The sequence below is a fragment of the Rutidosis leptorrhynchoides genome, chromosome 2 (genome assembly GCF_046630445.1).
Source record: "Rutidosis leptorrhynchoides isolate AG116_Rl617_1_P2 chromosome 2, CSIRO_AGI_Rlap_v1, whole genome shotgun sequence".
In the NCBI taxonomy this organism is placed as follows: domain Eukaryota; kingdom Viridiplantae; phylum Streptophyta; class Magnoliopsida; order Asterales; family Asteraceae; genus Rutidosis; species Rutidosis leptorrhynchoides.
The window spans coordinates 41,584,126-41,602,360 of NC_092334.1; the positions used below are offsets into that span (position 1 = coordinate 41,584,126).

An 18,235-nucleotide genomic window follows, 5' to 3' on the forward strand; every position below is an offset into this window, starting at 1 on the left:
ATTAAGTATATTAACAATGAACTACATATGTAAAAGCAAGACTACTAACTTAATGATTTTGAAACGAGACATATATGTAACGATTATCGTTGTAACGACATTTAATGTATATATATCATATTAAGAGATATTCATACATCATAATATCATGATAATATAATAATTTAAAATCTCATTTGATATTATAAACATTGGGTTAACAACATTTAACAAGATCGTTAACCTAAAGGTTTCAAAACAACACTTACATGTAACGACTAACGATGACTTAACGACTCAGTTAAAATGTATATACATGTAGTGTTTTAATATGTATTCATACACTTTTGAAAGACTTCAAGACACTTATCAAAATACTTCTACTTAACAAAAATGCTTACAATTACATCCTCGTTCAGTTTCATCAACAATTCTACTCGTATGCACCCGTATTCGTACTCGTACAATACACAGCTTTTAGATGTATGTACTATTGGTATATACACTCTAATGATCAGCTATTAGCAGCCCATGTGAGTCACCTAACACATGTGGGAACCATCATTTGGCAACTAGCATGAAATATCTCATAAAATTACAAAAATATGAGTAATCATTCATGACTTATTTACATGAAAACAAAATTACATATCCTTTATATCTAATCCATACACCAACGACCAAAAACACCTAAAAACACTTTCATTCTTCAATTTTCTTCATCTAATTGATCTCTCTCAAGTTCTATCTTCAAGTTCTAAGTGTTCTTCATAAATTCTACAAGTTCTAGTTTCATAAAATCAAGAATACTTCCAAGTTGGCTAGCTTACTACCAATCTTGTAGAGTGATCATCCAACCTCAAGAAATCTTTCTTATTTACAGTAAGATATCTTTCTAATATAAGGTAATACTCATATTCAAACTTTGGTTCAATTTCTATAACTATAACAATCTTATTTCGAGTGATGATCTTACTTGAACTTGTTTTCGTGTCATGATTCTGCTTCAAGAACTTCGAGCCATCCAAGGATCCGTTGAAGCTAGATCCATTTTTCTCTTTTCCAGTAGGTTTATCCAAGGAACTTAAGGTAGTAATGATGTTCATAACATCATTCGATTCATACATGAAAAGCTATCATATTCGAAGTGGTAAACTTGTAATCACTAGAACATAGTTTAGTTAATTCTAAACTTGTTCGCAAATAAAGTTAATCCTTCTAACTACACTTTTAAAATCAACTATACACATTTTCTATATCTATATGATATGCTAACTTAATGATTTAAAACCCGGAAACACGATAAACACCATAAAACCGGATTTACGCCGTCGTAGTTACAACCGGGGGCTGTTTTGGTTTGGATAATTAAAAACTATGAAAAACTTTGATTTAAAAGCTATACTTCTGGAAAAATGATTTTTCTTATGAACATGAAACCATATCCAAAAATCATGGTTAAACTCAAAGTGAAAGTATGTTTTTCAAAACAGTCATCAAGATGTCGTTCTTTCGACGAAAATGACTACCTCTTACAAAAACGACTTGTAACTTGTATTTCTGACTCTAAACCTATACCTTTTCTGTTTAGTTTCATAAATTCAAGTTCAATACGAAACCGTGGCCGCTTAAATCACTCAAAACGGATTAGAAACGAAGAAATGGCGAGCAAAACAAAATTGGTAAAAACTACTCATTTTAGCTACGTGAAAAATTGGTAATAAATCTATTTCAACCATAACTTAATCAACTTGTATTGTATATTATGTAATCTTGAGATACCATAGACACGTATACAATGTTTCGACCTATCATGTCGACACATCTATATATATTTCGGAACAACCATAGACACTCTATATGTGAATGTTGGAGTTAGCTATACAGGGTTGAGGTTGATTCCAAAATATATATAGTTTGAGTTGTGATCAATACTGAGATATGTATACACTGGGTCGTGGATTGATTCAAGATATATATATTAAATTATTCATATACGATCAATTGTGGACTTCTAACATCGGACCGCTAACTGGACAACTAAAAATCATCAACACGTAATAAAGAAAATATTGTGAATATATTTTGATCATATTTTGATATATGTATATATTGTTATAGGTTCGTGAATCAACCCGTGGCCAAGTCAAATTCTCGACGAAGTGATATTTGGTGAAAGTGAGTTATAGTCCCACTTTTAAAATCTAATATTTTTGGGATGAGAATACATGCAGGTTTTATAAATGATTTACAAAATAGACACAAGTACGTGAAACTACATTCTATGGTTGAATTATCGAAATCGAATATACCCCTTTTATAAAGTCTGGTAATCTAAGAATTAGGGAACAGACACCCTAATTGACGTGAATCCTAAAGATAGATGTATTGGGCCTAACAAACCCCATCCAAAGTACCGGATGCTTTAGTACTTCGAAACTTATATCATATCCGAAGGGTGTCCCGGAATGATGGGGATATTCTTAAATATGCATCTTGTTAATGTCGGTTATTGGGTGTTCACCATATGAATGATTTTTATCTCTATGTATGGGATGTATATTGAAATATGAAATCTTGTGGTCTATTGTTACGATTTGATATATATATAGGTTAAACCTATAACTCACCAACATTTTTGTTGACGTTTTAAGCATGTTTATTCTCAGGTGATTATTAAGAGCTTCCGATGTCGCATACTTAAATAAGGACAAGATTTGGAGTCCATGCTTGTATGATATTGTGTAAAAACTGCATTCAAGAAACTTATTTCGTTGTAACATATTTGTATTGTAAACCATTATGTAATAGTCGTGTGTAGACAAGATATTTTAGATTATCATTATTTGATAATCTACGTAAAGCTTTTTAAACCTTTATTGATGAAATAAAGGTTATGGTTTGTTTTAAAATGAATGCAGTCTGTGAAAAAAAACGTCTCATATAGAGGTCAAAACCTCGCAACGAAATCAATTAATATGGAACGTTTTTAATCAATAAGAACGGGACATTTCACAAAGTACATTACTTCAAACACTTTTTTAGATTCTATTAGTCGCATTCATAGTGTTATGGACGAATGCTTTTCAAGTGAAGATGACAAACTTAAGGAGATGACATCAATAATGAAAAGGAAGTTTCACAAATATTGGGGTAAACTTGATAAGTTTAATTTGTTGGTGTTCATTGCTTCCGTGTTCGATCCAAGGACAAAATTTATTCATCTTGAAGTCACTCTGTTGAAAATGTATGGTGATGAAGATGGGGTGAAGATTGTTGCATTGTGTAAGAGCGTATTATACGAGTTATTTAATGATTATGAACAAATGCACTCTAGTGAACATGTGAGGAACAATTCTAAATCAGAATTGGATAGATATTTGACGGAATACTTTGAAGAAGATAATGAAGATTTTGGCAGAGAAGATTTTACAGTTTTGCATTGGTGGAAGAAAAGAAGTACAAGTTATCCTATATTATCACTTGTTGCTCGTGATGTTTTATCCATTCCTATTTCAACGATGGCATGTGAGTCTTTGTTTAATAGAAGAGGAAGACGACTCGACTCATTTAGGACTTCCTTAAGCCCGAAAATTATACAAGCATTAATCTGTTGTCAAGATTGGATTCGTTTGAGTAATATTCCTGTTAACGTAGAAGAACACATTCAACAACTTTATAAATTTGAAGATGGTAATTTGTCATTTTGTTAGTGCATTTATTGTAAATCCCTAGTTCTATGTATTGGACACGTTTATTTCAGTTATAATGTGTATGAACAATATGTTTGATTGATGGTTATTGTTCGTTAATGTTTATCGTTATTAACCAAGACCTTAGGATGTGTGTGAGGTGTTTGTTTGGCAGCTCAGTCTCAGACCATCTCCCGATGGAAGGCACCATCGGACGAGGGACGAAGACCATCAGCCGAGGGTCATAGACCATCGCCCGATGGTCACTGCAGATGTTTATAAATATAGTTGACGGGTTACATTGCTAGGTTACACATTCCACACCTCCTAGACATCATATAGTGATCTGCAATCGTCCCTAGACCTACCCAACCGAATAGAAGTCTTTAGGCGTCGATCTAATCACTTTATGGTTTGATTCTTCGATCCCGATAGCGTAAACCTATTCAATTTAATATAGCTTATTCTATTCCGCCTTTAAACTTATTCTAAACGTTTGATCTAAGGTCTTAGCGTCTACAAAATGGTATCAGGGCGTAGTGTTTCTTGATCATTACGTTTTTTAGTCGAATTTTTGGGTTTTGTTTTGAGTTTTTGTCAAAATCGTGTTTTTGATCAAAGATTGGAATTTTCACATGTAGTGTTTGAGTTTAGGGATTTTGTTATGTTTATAGGTGTATTGCAGGAGTTTCTGTCGTAAATGTTGGTGTTTTTCGAGTCCAAAACTGCACCTAGATCGTTTTCTCCTAGAAACTCTAGTTTTTCTGCCCAGTTCACTGAAGAACTACCTAGGCCGTCCGTCACAGACCAACTGCCGAGTGTCTTTGACCATCACCCGATAGTCGCAGCCCATTACCCGATAGTCAAACTAATTTCATTCGATAGTTGACCATCGAACGAGGGAATTTTTGTAATACCATAGGACCAATTGTCTAGACCAACTGCCAATTGTCCATAGACCCTCGACCGATAGACTCACACCAGTCTCACCGTCAAGATGAATTTTGTATTTCATCTTGATGTTGTTCATTTATGCAAATTCAGGCGTGATGTATCTGGTGGACACACTCTTAGAAACATGTATCATGGCGTTGTTACTTTACAGGTACGCGTTTTATTTTGGTTTCATAATTAACACACTAAGAACAGAACATGATCATATTCAAAATTATATTTAAATAATTTGAACAGGAAGCTGGTAATAATTTGCCAAGAACTTGCACAAACCACCTTGATCCAACTTCTGTAAGTATTTTTACAAAGAACAGGTCACGATCAGTACGTTTCAACGTTTATATACTTATTGATTGATGCATTTGTTGTTCTAAGACATGTTTTTATCTACTTGTGCAGTGCTTTTTCCCATAAAACATAGTTTTGAACCTCAAAACCCCTATGTTCCTTCTCAATACCACCTATGATTCATGGCAGGTAATTCTTCTATCTGTTTACCAAGTGACTTTGGGAGTGTTTGGATGCAGGTTTTATTAGTAACTACAAAATAGGTTTGATGGGCAATGTATCAGCCCAGAACATTATTTTTTTTTTATTATTATTAATTTTTTCTTATGGGTTGGGTTGATGCTGGCAGACCCTCGGACACTTTTTTTTCCCCATCTTTTATTAACTGAATTTCAAACTATTCTACCTATTTGACCCGTTTAGAGGCAAAATATTTATAATGTTGTAAACTATTATATTAGATCCTTTCTAGTTTAGCTCCACCAACGGCTGATCGTCGAGGCACATGGAAGGCATGCCAAAAGAACCCTGCAAACTGTTCACCATCACAGATGAATTTTCTTCAAGGTAATGTGTTTGTGTTAGTAAAAAAGAAATTTAATAAATTTATTTATAATGTATTAATATTAATTCCTGTATTGTTATAGCAGGATTTAGAAATCAGATGCTGAATTCAATCAAAAGATTCTCGAGGTCCAGACAAAACGGGTTGTTTATAAATTCGTGTTTTGCTCATTGCCAATCAGAAAGGCAGAATACATGGTTTGCCGATAATTCACCTCTTCTTGGAAACAAGGTACAGTAAACTTCGGGTTAAATTTTATACTTAACGGGTCAAACCTGGTAAAAAAAAAAAAAAAAAAAAAGTTGCCCAAATTGTCTGTAAAGCATTAAACTCCTAATTAATTAATTAATTTTATTAAATATGTACAGGCGATTGCACTAGCTGTTGGAGACTGGTTCTATTGATAAATAGAAGGCCTTGGTTAACTGAATTGTCAAAATACCGTCAATCAATGAGTTGAATGAGCTTTTAATCTGTTCTATTTCCCTCTATGTAACAGGCCCCGTCATAATTCTTGACATCGGATTTAACTAGTATCAAACTCATAATGCAAAACTCATTCCCGTCAATTATTTAAAAAAGTTATTGGTAAAGTATCTTAAATAATGCCCCAAGTCCAATGTTAGGAAGAGGGGATCGCCTGGACGTTGGGAGATATAAATTTGAGAGAAAAATAACTCTATTACTCACAAGAATAGATTTACAGAGTATTACAAAACTCTTACAAAAAAACTCTCAAACTCACACACACTCTCTAGGTTGTGATTACACTTCTCTGAGTGATTTAGGATGATTTACAACTGAGGTTTGCACCTCTATTTATAGTAAAAATTCTATGGCGGTGGAATGGTGTGAACGGAGAAGGTTGGCGGCCGTCATCATCATCAACTTTGCTACCTCCATATGAGTTGTCAAGGTTGCCTACTTTGAATATCTAGAAGGTGGGCTTCTAGATTGTAGGCTGGAAATCTTCAATTCTCCCCCTCCAGCCGAATCCACAAACATTCCAGTTATGTCTCTGCATAACTCCAACTTCTCTCGAGTCACCACCTTTGTTAACATATCCGCAGGATTCTCCTTTGTATGGATCTTCACTAGTCTCAACAGTTGTCGATCAATTACCTCGCGTATCCAATGATAGCGAATATCAATATGTTTTGTACGAGAATGGTACATGGAGTTCTTGCTCAAATCTATAGCACTTTGACTGTCACAATATACCTTGTACTCCTTTTGCTTGATTCCAAATTCTTGAAGATAACGCTTTAACCACAACATTTCTTTTCCAGCTTCTGCGGCAGCAATATACTCTGCTTCAGTTGTGGATAATGCAACACACCTCTGTAGTCTTGACTGCCATAAAACAGCCCCCCTGCAAAAGTGTAAATGAATCCTGAAGTAGATTTCCTACTATCAGGATCTCCGGCCATATCCGCATCTGTATAGCCTTCCAAGATTGGATCAGCTCCCCCGTAACAAAGACATAGATTCTTTGTACCTTTAAGATATCTGAGAATCCATTTTACCGCCTCCCAATGCTCTTTCCCGGGGTTCGAGAGAAAACGACTCACCGTTCCCACTGCATGAGCAATATCGGGCCTTGTACACACCATCGCATACATCAAACTTCCGACTGCTGAAGAATATGGTACTGAAGACATCTCCCCGATCTCTTCCTTGGATGAGGGACAAGAACTCTTTCTTAACTTGAAATGATTAGCTAATGGAATGCTAACATGTTTGGCATTGTTCATATTGAAACGTGAAAGCACTCGTTCAATATACTTCTCTTGAGATAGCCATAACCTTTTATTCTTCCTATCTCGGGTTATCTGCATTCCCAAAATCTGTTGAGCCTGTCCTATGTCTTTCATGTCAAAAGACTTAGAGAGTTCCTTCTTCAGCTGGTTGATCTTCGTTACGTCTTTCCCTACGATCAAAATATCGTCTACATAAAGTAGAAGAGCAACGAAATCTCCTTCAGAAAACTTCTGAATGTAGACACACTCATCTGCTGCAGTTTTCTTGTACCCGTGACTCACCATGCACGAGTCAAACTTCTTGTACCACTGCCTAGGTGCCTACTTCAAACCGTACAAACTTTTCTTCAGCTTGCATACGAGGTTATCTCCTGAAACCTCAAAACCTTCTGGCTGCTCCATGTAAATTTCTTCATGTAAATCTCCATGAAGAAAAGCTGTCTTTACATCCATCTGTTCAAGCTCCAAGTTCATACTTGCGACCAATCCAAGTATGACTCTAATTGAAGTCATCTTGACTACTGGTGAAAATATCTCGTCAAAATCAATCTCTTTCTTCTGTTGGAATCCTTTTACTACAAGTCGTGCTTTGTATTTCACCACTTTTCCACTACCATCCATTTTCAGCTTGAACACCCATTTATTTTTCAGTGCCTTCTTCCCGCGTGGAAGTTCTACAATCTCATAAGTTTGATTTTTCTGCAGAGAATCCATCTCATCCTGCATTGCGAACAACCATTTTTCTTTATCCTTATGAGTTACTGCTTCATGAAAACTCTCCGGTTCTCCATCTTCAGTAAGTAGAAGGTACTCGGATTCTGGATATCTACTCGATGGAATCCGACCTCGTTTAGATCTACGAACTTCTGGAACATTCTGAGGAGATCCACCATCATCTTGACCTTGTGATTGTTCTGGAACGTCTGGCAGATGGGGTTGTGGCTCCCCCTGCTCAGCACCGTCATTTTTCTCATTATCTTCTACTTCTGGAATTTCTTCCTGCACTGAAAATTCATTTCTCATGAATGATTCCGTTGTTGCCTCTGGCACCTGAGCAGCAACATTTGTCTTCTGAGATATTGTGGGCTTTTCAATATCTTCTATTGTCTGGCTTTCATGGAACACTACGTCCCTACTTCTGATCACCTTTTTCTCCTTTGGATCCCATAATCTGTATCCAAATTCTTCATCTCCATAGCCTATGAATATGCATGGAGTGGTCCTTGCATCCAGCTTCTGCCTGAGCTCCTTGGATACATGTGCGTACGCCAAACATCCAAATACTCTTAAGTGATGGATCCTTTCCAGACCAAAGTTTCTCCGGAACTTCAAAATTCAGTGGTACTGATGGAGATCGGTTGATCAAATAACAAGCGGCTCTGACTGTTTCTCCCCAGAATGGCTTTGGCAGCTTAGCCATACTGAGCATGCTCCGAACACGTTCCATGATTGTTCGGTTCATTCTTTCTGCTATACCATTATGTTGAGGGGTACGTGGGACCGTCTTCTCATGTCGGATGCCATATGATCTGCAATAGGCATCGAACTGCCTGGAAGAGTATTCACCGCCGTTGTCGGATCGAAGACACTTTAACTTCTTTCCTGTCTCACGTTCTACCATGACATGGAACTGTTTGAAGTAATCGAAAACCTGGTCCTTCGTCCGCAAGAAATATACCCACACCTTTCGAGAAGCATCATCGATAAACGTTAGAAAGTATCGGTTGCCGCCAATTGATTCAACCTCTAAGGGACCGCAAACATCAGAGTGTACCAGACTGAGTAACTCTGATCTTCTCGTTGAAGAGGAATTAAATGAGACTCTATGTTGCTTACCAAACAGACAATGATTGCAAGGATATAGTGCATCGTCCTTGTCTACATTGATAAGCTCCTTCTTTATTAGGGTAGACAACCCTTTCTCACTCATGTGACCGAGTCTCTGGTGCCATAAATTTTGTGAAGCCTCCTTTTCTGCAACATTAATGCTGTCTGTGCAGATCTTCACATGAGTCTTGTACAGTATGCCACAAATGTGTCCTCGAGCGACTATCATAGCGCCTCTTGACAATTTCCATGTGCCTCTACTGAAATGACTATCATAGCCCTGTTTATCGAGAGCTACTCCGGAAAGTAGATTCAGCCGAAGATCTGGCACATGGCGGACATCCTTCAGAGTGATTGTGCTCCCGGAACTTGTCTTTATCTTGACATCACCAATTCCGACAATCTCAGCGGAACTGGAATTTCCCATCTTCACAGCTCCAAAGTCTCCAGCTTTGTATGTTGTGAAGTATTCCTTGTATGGAGTCACGTGGTAGGAAGCTGCAGTATCTACCACCCATTCTATGTCTTCTCGTGAGACGTGAAGGCATGTCTCATCATGGGTTGAACAATAAGCTACATCACCAGGGAAAGTCACTAATGTTTCTCCACCCTTATTCTTCGGCTGTGAACTACTTTGACCTTGTTCCTCTTTCAATCTATAGCAGTTCTTCTTCATATGTCCCTCTAATCCACAATGATGGCATTTATATGTTGGTTTTCTGCCATCAGCTGACCTGCCCCTGCTCTTGCTTCTGCCTCTACATTTATTTTTGCTACTCATTCGCTGTCTCCCCCAATTCTCTGTGACAAAGGCATGGGTCTGATCTGTGCCCATGTCCTTTCTCCTTGCCTCTTCACTGAATAGGGCATCCTTGACCATTGACATGGTAAGTTTGCCATTCGGGGCTGAGTTGCTGAGTGTTACTACCAGCGTTTCCCAACTATCAGGAAGGGAACTAAGTAGCAGTAGCGCCTGAACTTCATCGCCAAGCGGCGTCTCTACAGAAGATAACTGGTTGACCAAGCTCTGGAACTCACTGGTATGCTCGGCAACTGAAGTTCCACTTTTGAGCTTCATGTTGACTAAACGCCTCATCAGCAGGGCTTTATTCCGAGCAGTCTTGGCCTGATACATGTCCTCCAACTTTTTCCAGAGGACATATGCGTCTGTCTCTTGTGCAACATGGTGGAAGACACTATGATCAATCCATTGACGGATCTGACCAATAGTTTTTCGGTTTGATTTCTTCCACTCTTTCTCTTTGGCAGAATCAGGGTTTATACCCTTCAATTCAATAGGATCGAACAAATCCTTACAGCTGAGGAGATCTTCCATCCGAGGTTTCCACAGCGTGTAGTTTGTGGCTGTGAGCATAATCATAGCTCCGGAAGATGATGTTGACTCTTCTGTGGACATTATCACCTTAGAAATAATTTTTTAACACAAACGGGGTTGAATTGTAGAAAACAGAGATCACCGTTACGTCCGGAATGGTTGAAAATGGTGGAATAGACACTTCGCGGCTTAAATTCCACTTACGAGGCAAAATTATAATTTTTATAAACTTCAGGGACCAAACATGAAATTCTGAAAATTTCAGGGACCAAATTGTAAAATTTCAGAATTGCTACAGTACCTCTACAGTACCGCTACAGTGACTTGCTACACTGCCGCCAGCTGCTACAGTGAATTGCTACAGTGATCGTCTTCTCCGGCAAAAATTCCGGCACCGGTCCTCTTCTCCGGCGAGATTCCGGCGAGTTGACCAAACTTTGACCGCGTTTTCTGGGCTCGTTATAACTCCGTTTAAGTCACCGTTTTTTGCGTTGGACTCGGTTCGACGAGACGAATCCAATGGTACACTCAAAATTGGATTTTAAGAAAACTTCAGAAAACCCAAAACTCGACCAACGTTTCTAACCAAGCTCTTGATACCACTTGTTAGGAAGAGGGGATCGCCTGGACGTTGGGAGATATAAATTTGAGAGAAAAACAACTCTATTACTCACAAGAATAGATTTACAGAGTATTACAAAACTCTTACAAAAAAACTCTCAAACTCACACACTCTCTCTAGGTTGTGATTACACTTCTCTGAGTGATTTAGGATGATTTACAACTGAGGTTTGCACCTCTATTTATAGTAAAAATTCTATGGCGGTGGAATGGTGTGAACGGAGAAGGTTGGCGGCCGTCATCATCATCAACTTTGCTACCTCCATATGAGTTGTCAAGGTTACCTACTTTGAATATCTAGAAGGTGGGCTTCTAGATTGTAGGCTGGAAATCTTCATCCAAGAATCTTTCTTTTAAGACCCCGTTTGAATCAACGGATCTCAAAACTGTGGCCATTGCCATTGCCTCCTTTGGGATTCATCATGTTAAGAATCTCCAACTTCGCTATAAATCTGTTACTTTTTTTAAAAGGCTAGTATATGGAATCACTGACGGGGGAATGACCCACCCACCTGATCATTTTCCATGAACACACGCGTTGTAGGGCGGAAACCCCAACCGCATTATAGGGACTCGATCCTTAAACCATCCCGAGGGGCAGGCGGAGCTGGCCGAAATCCTGAAATCCATAAATTAGGTCAACACACTGTAATGTTTCAAAGGAAGGGACTCGAACTCGAACTTGAGACATTTTCTTTCATCTGGAACTGTTCTTTTAAGGTACGATATACGGTTTAATGACCAAGTTCGTTTTACAGTTATTTCTCTTGTCCAAGCAATTATTGGTATGATAGCCGAAAGCAGTTTGGGTATGATAAGTTACGCTATAATCTGTATATAGTTTGCATTTAAAACACACATTGGTAACTGTTTGATTAGCAAAATTTAGGCTTTTTCAATTTCCATAAATCAACTTGGAAGTAATGTGAACTCCCTTGCTTTAGAATCTTCAAGAAATCAAGAGTTATAGGTGGCAAAATGGGCGGGTTCCTTGCAAAACAGGTAACATTCTAATGTTGGTTTGAATGTTTTTGGGCCAGCATCCAAACACTTTATATCGGTTCTCTGTAGTGCTCGATATTATAAAATTACATACCATATTTTACAACAAAAGTTAAGCCATCTAATTTTACTGTCTCTAATAATGTAACTGAATATAAATAAACTTCACTACTTATAACCTGTTTCCTTTTTTAGTTAAATTCTTTGGTCTAACTTGTTTGCGTAGAATGCGTAAAGAACACATGGTTTCAGACTGATGACCGACAAACATTTTAATAAACGTACGTTTGTGTAGAATTTGCTAATTTTGACATATCTTGTTATAGAAACATAATTTTTACGCTTAGTAAGCTTTTTACTGATCTTACCCTATATGTATCTGGTCAATGATCTGTGATTGTCGACTGTTACTGTGTTTGTTTTTCCTACAACTCGCTCTATGCCCTTAGTTCGATTGATTCATACTTATTTGTTGGTAATGCATTTGTTAACACAGAATTTTTTGATGATTTTCTGATGAGGAATTTGGTATTTTGGAATTCGATAATTGCTGCTTATGAGCAGAAAAGTAATCCTGATCTTGCATTTAACTTTTTCATCAGATGCTAATCATGTTTTATAATAAAAAAGATGGAGTTTGTTGCAAATCTCATCTTCATGTTGTATGTACTATTATTACAAAGTGCTCAATGAAAGCCTATATGGGCATATGAGTTTCAGCCTTCCAGGCATATGAGTTTCAGCCTTCCATGTATAGTCTGCTTTAAAATTAACTTGGCTAATAACGAGCTCGTATTTGATTAATGCGTCTGTAATGGTAAATGTTCATTAAATGAAGTATATCAACTACATAGCAGATAAGAATAACAAAAGCACCAGTGGTCTAGTGGTAGAATAGTACCCTGCCACGGTACAGACCCGGGTTCGATTCCCGGCTGGTGCATTGTTGAGCTATGATGTCATATGCCTCACTGATGGAGGGGTTCATCAGGTTTGTCTGACCTTAAATGGAGACATGTATAGGCCTTACTGAGCTCTTAATTTTGTTCCCTTCTTATTTTTATCCTTGAAATCAGTAGCCTTACATTATGGTCAATGAGATCTGGAAGTGGTACCCTACTAACTTCTGTTTTTATATTACAAGCAAGGTTGTAAATGTCGCGAGTCGGGGACGCATCGGTCGAGACCTAAAAGGACGCGTCGGTCGAGTCGGGGGACGCGTCGTGGACGCATCGGTCGTTGACCAACGTTGACTTTATTAATAATTTCTTAAATATATATTTATATATATATAAAATAGTTGATTATGTACCATAAATTTCTTAAATAAGAACTTGAATCTAAAAACATTCAAACTTCAAACTCAATTAATGTTACCGAGTACATAATCAGTAAGGACACAGAGAAAAGAACGGCTCAAAAAATGAAAACAAACCCTAATTTTAAAATATATCAGATTTTGACAAAAATTTGATTGACTTTGACCGTTTTTGACCAACTTTGACCGTCTTTGACAGACTTTGACCGAACTTTTAGCTTTGACTGTCTTTTGAGTCGTTTTCAGAAAAACGGAACGGAGAACCCAAAAAAACGACGCATCGGCCGACGCGTCGGCCAAGTCGGCCGACTTTTACAACACTGATTACAAGTTTGAAGCTTTCATCACTTTATGTAACAGCTTTCGAACTGTATAGTTTAAGACCATGTTCAACTAATCAACTTTCATCACTTGTGCATGCAACTTGTGTTATGGATGGGAGTGTACAAATATCCAGTTTTTAGTTGAAGACTTTGCTGTCTGTCAATTCTAAAGTCATCTTTAATGAACTTGTTGTATCATTGATGAAAGCAAATTGCGAAAGTGCGAATGTAGATATGATTTACCTGACCAAGAACCGTTATGATCAACAAATCACCAATTGCCACTCTTCACTGATACACTTGTACCAAATTGCCGAATTAACCCAGTTACGAGGATGACATACCACATGTTGAATACAATTTACTCGTATAGAATATTGATGATCCAACAAGAGTTGATGCAAACCTGAGTTAACCCAAGGACAGTACATGGTTACAGTTGAATACCTGGTTACAGTACATGGATACACTTATACCAAATTGCCGAGTTAACCCAGTTACGAGGATGACATACCACACGTTGAATACAATTTACTCGTATAGAATATCGATGATCCAACAAGAGTTGATGCAAACCTGAGTTAACCCAAGGACAGTACATGGTTACAGTTGTACCAAGAAAAATCTTCCGCAGTGGAACGTTTTTGAGAAATCCATTATAGAGACCAACACCAAGAAACGATGCAATATACATATGTTACAAGCTTAACACGCCCAAGAAACTCAAGTCTTCAAGATGATGTAGAGGTGACAGCTTGACCCATTTTACTAAAATATGAGTCAATGCGGGTTATCTTTCATCTCTAAGACTCTAACTATACCATAATAAACAACAAGGACTTGGCTTAGTTGTGACCTGACTTTCCATATGGAAGGCCAGAGGTTCAACTCTTTCATTCGCTGCAAAATTTCCATGTTACCCGCTCATTCCATGAGCCTCAGAGGTTGTGAACGTCTTGCGTTCAAACCTCACCGGAGTGGGTTTTACCACATGCGATGCCCGTACGGATTCGTCGTGGGGATTTCCTCCCGATGGGCAGTAGGAATGCAATAGTTCAACCAAGGAAATGATCGGGTGAATGAATTCCAACATAACGTTCAGGCCCCGTCCCGTCAGTGACTTCTAACCGCCATTCAAAAAAAAAAAAAAAAAAAAAAAAAAAAGACACTATACCATTATAGAAAAATATTCCAGGCAGAAATGGGTCAAACTTGTCAAAGTAGTTAACAAAAAAAATATTTTTGAATATGAAGTGCTTCGAGTTGACACATTTCAACCTTTTATTTACATCATATAATAAACGAACACCCGTTACATTATATTGTTAAGTAAATATCAGTATTTTGCAATCATTTAAACACTGAAAGTGAAAATGACTTGTTAAAGGGCATAAATGCAATCCAATGATAATCCGAATAGGAGAGGTGCACGTATGGACACGCAGAAAAACGACTATGTAATTTGGGCAAAATACCCTTCACACATGTAGATCTTCATGTCTTTTAAATAAACACGAATGCAGAGAATTATCCCTAATTCTATTTCTATCTTTTTATAATAACAAAGGTACTAGAAGTGCACTTGAATTTACAACAGACCATAGGCTTTATTTATTAAGGACCCAACCAACCACCCTTAAAAGACACTTTGTTACATTTGTCACATCAACCACGACCACGTCCTCCGCCTGAATCAAAGAAAAAAAGCTGGCTGTTAGTAATTGAAACCTTACAAAAAGCATACATAAAGAATGTGATTAAGAAATTTAATACCACCTCTGTTGCCGCCAATGGGATAACCACCTTCCATGCCGCCACGACCACCCATGCCGCCTTTTGCTGGCCTCCTACCACCACCGCCACCACCACCAATGTCATCCCTACCACCTCTTCCCCTTCCACGTCCAACCCCTGGTGGCTTTCTATCTGGTAATATAAAACATAATCAACCAATTACCAACTAATTATATAAAAGACCTCAGTTTAAATTCTTCTTTCCCACAACTATTAAAGTTCATCAAGCACAACTTTCTGGACACATATAGGTGGATATTTAGAGCAATGGTCACAGCACAACTTTTGAAGGATATTAAATGAAGGGAAAGGCATCACACATTTATGTAATTATGTTATAAACTAGATTATCTTCAAAAAATGGTATTTCACCTTACCTTTAGACTTTGCTTTATTTATAAAACGTACGTATCTGTGATAATATATATAAGATTCAATTCAAAGTGACAATCACAATATAATCATAGACGATTTTAATCAATATTAAAGTTACAATCATACCAGTGCGGTTCTTGGTTTCTTCCTGAACCTTGTCAATCACCTGAAGAAAGAAAAGCCACGTAAATCAACAACATTAAAAACATTATACACCGATTCTATATATAGAATCACTGCACCATCTCATAAGATAATGATGCACCTACCATATAGTTTTTGAATAATATTATCACAATTGCATATGATTTCTAATTTTCAGCCCAAAAATGTAACAAAATGCAATAAAAGAAAAGCACAAAGACGACACCAATAGTGAAATTAGCTGCAACAAGATACACCGATTTCAGATAAATCATAACTCGAATCAATCCATTTAAAACAAGACAAAATGAAAATTGCCACCTCTAGAAATAGGCATGACAACACATGTATACATGTTAACAGGTGGCCAAATCAACAAATAATATACAAACATGACTAAATCTGGTCAGCTAGAAACCGATCTCTGTTTTATCATCAGAGAGATACGCTTCAACAAAGGATCATAACTGTAACTTGTACAAGCAACTCGAAACAACCCTATGGAGCACATCAATGTCTGATTTGGCTAAGTTGCATCATTCCAGAAACACATATAAACACACTATATACATGATTGAACAATAATCCAACGATCCTCACACCCTTATTTTAAAACCACATGCGATTTGATACAAGTAAAAGAAACAATTTGGCGATACAAAACTCGAATATACAGAACTTGATTAGTACCTCATCTGGCACACGAAGATACTTGATAGTATTTCCACGTATATAGCATTCAGGCATCCTCCAGAACCTATCACCATCCTGTCAAATCACAATTTTTTAAAATTGACATTTCTAGTCCTTATGGTTATAAAGTATTGAAAGAGTAGACAAAAGTACTTTGGAGGTACAAATAACTTCACGAAGATGAATATTCATCCAGGTGTCACAGTTCACCAAATGCCCGTTGTAAGTTTCACCATTTTTCAACTCCACCAGCTGCATCAAGATATGTAAAAACTATTTAATAATGTAATTTACACACAAATGAAATCTAACATATTATAATAAAACAGTTCAGTAATATCACGCGCTTTATTGTTAGATGGTGGATTGCAAAATAATCACATAAAATTGAAGATAATCGCGCACAAATCAAAAATACCTCACAGAATTAAAAAATTAAATAAAATAAAATAAACGAACAAAACAGTAAAATAATAAAAAATAACAGTAACAAAAAAAAAAAAATAGAGAGGTGGGAGGTACTGACCATAGGATGCCCTTGAGACGTTTTAAGCAGAGATAATGGAAGCTGAAATTCATCATTTCGTTTTTACATATAAAAATAATAATAAATAGTTAAATCATTAAGCAATACGATTTCGATCAAATAGCAAACAGTAATAGTGAATATAGTTACAGATCAAGTAAAAAAATGAAATAAAACAGCAGCAGGAACTAACCATTTTAACGGAGAGGAATCAAAGCTGATATTAAGTCAGGGATAGAGATAGATCTGATTTATGTATAATGGATCATCTCACTTTTAATATACTGCCGCCTTTACTGTTACGAAGCGGGTGATTCTAGGTATCACCCTTACTCTTGTGACCTAAACGGCTAAATCTAAACTTCCACTTTATTTGCTTTTTATGCTTTTTATTTTCCTTTTGGGAGAAAATTAGGGTTTGAATTTGCATATTAAAAACTGAGCAGTGAAATGACTCGCTAAATTATGAATTTATTTAAACGAAACGGTTTAATAATATGTTTTAGGTATTAAAATAACGTAAATGTAAATGTTAAATTCATTTAATTTAATGATCCGTAGAACAACGAATTCCGACTAAGAAACTTGTCGTTGTTTTTACAAATATATTGATGTACTTAACTTGGTCAGAATAAATGAATTAACTTGATGTACTTAACTTTGTAATAAAAGCCCACATTACAACCTTTTATTGATACATTTATTTCGCATACATATGTAACGTAATTAATCTCGTAAAAAACACTCATATTTGAATAATAATAATAATAATATAATAATAAAGTTTGTTTGAAAATTGAGTATTTATATTTTTAATAATAATTATTAGTAATAACAAATGTCATGCCTCTTGATAAATTTTTGAAAATAAAAATACAATTAATATATAAAGGTTGTACAATATGTTTTAAAGTTTGTACACGTGTTTATAAGTTGATTTGTAAAAGATTGAACGATTTGTTTTAAAGCTTATACATATGGTCATGTGAATGTTTTATCATAAGGTTGTACTTGTACATAATGCTTCAAATATTGTAC

The 18,235-nt window shown here is 36.5% G+C and overlaps 1 protein-coding gene, 2 non-coding genes and 1 pseudogene across 3 annotated transcripts; 2 read left to right on the forward strand and 2 right to left on the reverse strand.

The window, feature by feature from the left end:
• The first annotated feature begins 4,371 nt into the window (after positions 1-4,371).
• On the forward strand, positions 4,372-5,882 carry LOC139887820 (pectin acetylesterase 12-like; annotated as a pseudogene).
• Positions 5,883-12,896: 7,014 nt separating this feature from the next.
• On the forward strand, positions 12,897-12,967 carry TRNAG-GCC (transfer RNA glycine (anticodon GCC)). The gene has a single exon. It is a non-coding gene; the product is annotated as a tRNA-Gly (tRNA).
• Positions 12,968-14,720: 1,753 nt separating this feature from the next.
• LOC139887821 (sm-like protein LSM4) lies at positions 14,721-17,574 on the reverse strand. Its single transcript, XM_071870873.1, has 7 exons — positions 17,391-17,574; positions 17,198-17,239; positions 16,825-16,923; positions 16,669-16,746; positions 15,961-16,000; positions 15,442-15,591; positions 14,721-14,788 (listed from the first exon to the last, which is right to left on the reverse strand). The coding sequence occupies exons 1-7, from the start codon at positions 17,391-17,393 to the stop codon at positions 14,721-14,723; spliced, it is 480 nt and encodes a 159-aa protein (XP_071726974.1). The 5' UTR covers positions 17,394-17,574.
• LOC139895421 (small nucleolar RNA snoR127) lies at positions 16,380-16,523 on the reverse strand. Its single transcript, XR_011775873.1, has one exon. It is a non-coding gene; the product is annotated as a small nucleolar RNA snoR127 (small nucleolar RNA).
• Positions 17,575-18,235: the final 661 nt, after the last annotated feature.

What these genes read in the sequence shown, in the direction of transcription:
- LOC139887821 (XM_071870873.1), bottom strand. An exon ending in AAGTTATTTGTACCTCCAAA is followed by an intron (nt 16,747 to 16,824) that starts GTACTTTTGTCT and finishes GTGATTTGACAG; the next exon opens with GATGGTGATAGGTTCTGGAG. An exon ending in TCCCATTGGCGGCAACAGAG is followed by an intron (nt 14,789 to 15,441) that starts GTGGTATTAAAT and finishes AATGGCGGTTAG; the next exon opens with AAGTCACTGACGGGACGGGG.